General features: G+C 39.8%; 1 protein-coding gene across 1 annotated transcript in view; it reads right to left on the minus strand.

Moving 5' to 3' along the window:
• The window catches only part of CLCN3 (chloride channel, voltage-sensitive 3), a 98,758-nt gene that overhangs the window by 12,426 nt on the left and 81,431 nt on the right, over positions 1–4,901 (minus strand). Inside the window, exon 10 of the mRNA XM_012656990.1 lies at positions 2,804–2,990. Within this exon, the coding sequence (XP_012512444.1) occupies positions 2,804–2,990 (187 nt within the window). The remainder of the gene's footprint in view (positions 1–2,803; positions 2,991–4,901) is intronic.

A 4,901-nucleotide genomic window follows, 5' to 3' on the forward strand; every position in this document is an offset into this window, starting at 1 on the left:
TTTATAACAAAGAGGACTATCAAAATAACATTTCAAAACCTATTTACTTCATATAAAAAACTCACAACTGATCAACTGAAACAGTTCTGCCATTTTGGTTTATTGCTGTAGCAAAGACATAATTTCACCCTTATAAAAGCTTATTTACTAATTCTATTAGTGAATTAGTAATTCTAAATTACATTAATTTCCAAGTTGGTGAAGCATATCATGGTTATCTTGTTTGCTACTAATTTACAAATTAAATTCATATATGAGTAAAGTATTAATCTAATAAACACCTCTAAATTTTTTCAAAACGAGTAAAATATTTTGATGCCTTGTGATTTACATTAACAATGTAAGTCATACCCACCCATAGAAAACTCACCTATTCATTTACCCAAATCATCCTTCTCAACTATCACCCCTATGGTGATGCCTCCTGAATCCACATCTTTCTACTGACTGTTGCCTTTGTTCCGTGTCTCAAATTACGCATACTGTATCTTACTGCTTGTGTCTGTCTCATTTTTCAGCCGTAAAAGGACTTTGGACGACCCACTGTCATAAAAAACACCACAAACTCAACACCGAACTCTTCTTCTTCCCCAAAGAGATCCTCATTCCAACTTCCCTGACTCCAACACTGGGCACCACATTCTTCCAAACAACCTAGGTGTCATTCTTGGTTCATCCCTTCACTTTATTCTAACATTGAGATTGTCACCTAGTCCTATCTGATTTCCTCTGCAAAGTATCTATCCATGAGTCCCTTACCCAGTATTCTCACTATTACCAAACTGAAGACTTCGTTCCTTAATTTTAACACCATTTTATCTGACCTCCTTGGCTCCAGGCCCATTACCTTCAACCCACTGTATAAGCCACGCTCCCAGGTTAGTCTTTCCTAAGTACTACTTTCCCCATGTTGCTCCTTTGCTCAAAAAACCTACCAAGGCTCACTAGTTCTTACTGTATTAAGCTTAAACTCTTCCTTTTTGTTTTTAACCTAAGACTAGAAGGGAGAAAGAACCTACTCTATATGACATATCTACTCTACACGAGGCATATCCCAGTCAGTTTACAAAGACTTTTTTTTTTTTTAAAACTAAGCGTTATTTTACCAGGCACTGTGCTAACGGCTTTACATGCATTTTATCTCATATAATCCTCAAAATAATCATAGGAGATCAACAGCTGTTATTTCTATTTTATAGACGAGAAAATTAAACAGTAAAGTAGTAAAGGAACTTTGCCAAAGTCATCAAGCTAAAAACTGCGAAGGCAGACTGCCACAAATCTGACCAATTCCAAATATAAATTCATCTTTACATAAATCAGGTTCATTGCCTTTTCATAATCTGCTTTCTCACCAATTCAACTTCATTTCCCAAAAGTACTCTAAATGTACTCTCTACTTATAGCCAGTTTCCTCAAAGCCCCACGAACACTAAATTTATTCCCATCCCAATTCCTCTGTCTTCACATTATAATCTTCGACAAAGTCCTCTCTTCTTCACATTCTACTAATCCTTCAAAACAAGGCTCATGTTCTGCCTTTCCGAACTGCTCGAGCTTGGTCCTCCTCCACATCCCTGCACTACTTAGACTCTCAGCCCTGCACGTACTCGTCACCTGTCGCTCACTGTTGCATTCTCAGTGTTGCTCGTCTCCCCAGCTTGACTGTGGTTGAGATAGGGCCCTGTTTTTTTCTTCTTTTTGTGCCACTCACTGTATCTAGCACAGTGCTAAAAAGAAAGTGGATGCTAATACTCGCTATTTTTGCGAAAATGACTGTCCTTCTCTTTTACTTGATATTACACTTTTGAAGATCAATAATCGCATAATTTTGAGCCACTGAACAAAAATAGTCAAAGTGCCAACTATTAATATTATAAACAAAGTTTAGATGACATTTTAAATATAAGAAGAAATAACTATTTCTTCTCATAAGACAGAGTTTCATTCTGTCACCCGGGCTAGAGTGCCCTGGTATCAGCCTAGCTCACAGCAACCTCAAAATTCCTGGGCTCAAGCGATCCTCCTGCCTCAGCCTCCCAAGCAGCTCAGACTACAGGCACACGCCACCATCCCCTGCTAATTTTTTCTAGTTGCCCGGCTAATTTTTTTTTTCTATTTTTAGTAGAGATGGGGTCTCAGTCTTGCTCAGGCTGGGCTCTAACTCCTGAGCTCAAGCAATCCTCCTGCCTCGGCCTCCCAGAGTGCTGGGACTACAGGTGTGAGTCACTGTACACAGCCAGAAATAACTATTTTTCATATCCCAAAACATAACAGACTCTTAAGTACTTAATGTAGGTATTTCACTTTTCATTAAAATGAGTGGCTACCTTTTCTGATTTTGCTATAAATGCACCTTAGATGGCAGAGAACTGATGAATAAATCTTTTACTTAGGCTAACAATAAAGTAAAACTATCCTGAAACTTTGCTATAATGCTAATCTTAGGTACCATGTTATAGTTGTTATAGGTAAGCCAAGATCCTTAATAATGAAAAAAAACAAAGATCTCCTTGGACAGGATCGTACAAGGATGCTTTTTGTCATAAAGCACTACGTGATATTACAAACAGGCTAACCACTATTAAATTTTTACATTAACAAATGTTGTGGGACAGGTAAAATGAACACCAGTACTGTATAACACCCTAATGGTACCACTGGTTCGTTTCTGTTCAAACATTCCTCCCTTTGTCCCGCACCCTCCCTCTCCCACCAATCCACCCACTGAGAACATGCTCCCACTCGCTCGTTTCTCTCAGACTGGAACGCATCCGCACACAAGCAAGCGCAGCTACGTTACCTAAGCATGCAGCAGCACCAACCATGGCATACAGGCCAGGTGTGATGCAGTCGGCCCCGACCTCACACCACTCCTTAAAGATGAACCAGTCGTGGTGATAGTAGGCCAGCTGCTCCACCGCGATGCCCACGATCCTCCCCGCGATCGCGCCGATGGCCATGCTGGGGATGAACAAGCCTGAAGGGACCTGTAACCAGAACAGAACTCTTAACGGAGCAGAGGTCCTCCGCTTACGTGCTGAAACCTACAGTCTGTGGATCTGCTTCTAACGCTTTTGATTCTTTGCACATTTTACTCATACAGCAAAATCCTAGTACAAATACAACTATGAGCAAAATCTTGTACCTTAATTCCATGAATTCAACTACAAAGTAACAGAACCACACTCTCTACGCCAAAGAGAAAATAATTTAAGGGTTGTTTATCCTTTAGCTCAGAGGTTCTCTATTGCCATTCTCTAATAAAATTTTCATTAGTCCATGGTAAAATGAAAGGGAAAAAAGAACAACATTAAGTATTTTTAATAAAACTGAGTTGATTCAGTTTGAAGCACTGTACTTCATCCCAAGATTATGTCCTTCCTATACATTTACGAATGAGATATTAGATGCTATTTGTCTTATCTAGTGCAATATAAAGTGGGCAATCTTATCGGAGTGCCCCAATATTTTGAGCGACATATTGGCATACCACACTGCATTGTGCTTCATGGAAACTGTGTTTTTTTACAAATTGGAGGTTTGCAGTGACACAGCATAGATCATCTGTTGGTGCCATTTTTCCAATAATGTGTTCTCTTTGTGTGTCTGTGTTACATTTTGGTAATTATCAAACTATTTTAAACTTTTTCATTATTTTTATATCTATTATGGTGATCTGTGATCAACGATCTTTGATGTTACTGTTGTAGTTGTGTTATGGCAACACAAACCATGCCCATTTAACAGCAAACTTAGTAAGTGTCGTGTGTGTTGTGACTGCTCCACCCACTGACCATTCACCATTTCCCTCTGTCTCCTTGGGCCCCCTAAAATACCCTGAGACACAACAATATTGCAATTAGGCCAATTAATAACTCTACAGTGGCCTCTAAATATTCAATTGAAAGGAATAGTTACATGTCTCTCGCTTTAAATCAAAAAGTAGAAATGATTAAGCTTAGTGAGGAAGGCATGTTGAAAGTCAAGATAGGCCAAAAGCTAGGTCTCTTGTGCCATGGTGTCCGTGCAAAGTTCTTGAAGAATATTAAAAATGCTACTCCAGTGAACACACAAATGATAAGAACATGAAACAGCCTTATTGCTGATATGGATGAAGTTGTAGTGGTCTAGATAGAAGATCAAACCAGCCGCAACATTCCCTTAAACCAAAGCCTCCTCCAGAGCAAGGCCCTAACTCTCTTTGATTCTGTGAAGGCAAAGAGGGGTGAGGAAGCTGCAGAAGAAAAGTTTGAAGCTAGCAGAGGTTGGTTCATGAGGTTTAAGGAAAGAAGCTGTCTCCGTAGCATAAAAATACAAGGTGAAGCAGCAAGTGCGGATGTAGAAGCTGCAGCGAGTTATCCAGAAGATCCGGCTAACATCATTGGTGAAGGTGGCTGCACTAAGTAGCATATGTGCAATGCAGATGAAACAGCCTTCTACTGGACGAGGATGCCATCTAGGATCTTCCTAGCTGGAGACGAGAAGTCAGTGCCTGGCTTCAAAGCTTCAAAGGACAGGTTGACTCTCTTGTTAGAAGACACTGCAGCTGGTGACCTTAAGCTGAAGGCAATGCTCTTTTACCATTCCAAAAATCCTAGGGCCCTTAAGGATTATGCTAAATCTACTCTGTGCTCTAGAAATGGAACAACACAGCCTGATGACAACACCTCTGTTTAAAGCATGGTTTACCGAATATTTTAAGCCCAATGTTGCGACTTACTACTCGGAAAAAAAGATTCCTTTCAAAATAGTACTGCTCATTGGCAATGCACCTGGTCTCCTTACAGCGCTGATGAAGATGAGCGTTGATTTCACGCCAGCTAACACAACATCCATTCGGTAGTCCATGGGTTAAGGAGAAATTTGAACTTTGAAGTCTTAATGAAGAAATATATTTC

This window comes from Propithecus coquereli, unplaced genomic scaffold (genome assembly GCF_000956105.1).
Source record: "Propithecus coquereli isolate 6110/MARCELLA unplaced genomic scaffold, Pcoq_1.0 Scaffold53, whole genome shotgun sequence".
In the NCBI taxonomy this organism is placed as follows: domain Eukaryota; kingdom Metazoa; phylum Chordata; class Mammalia; order Primates; family Indriidae; genus Propithecus; species Propithecus coquereli.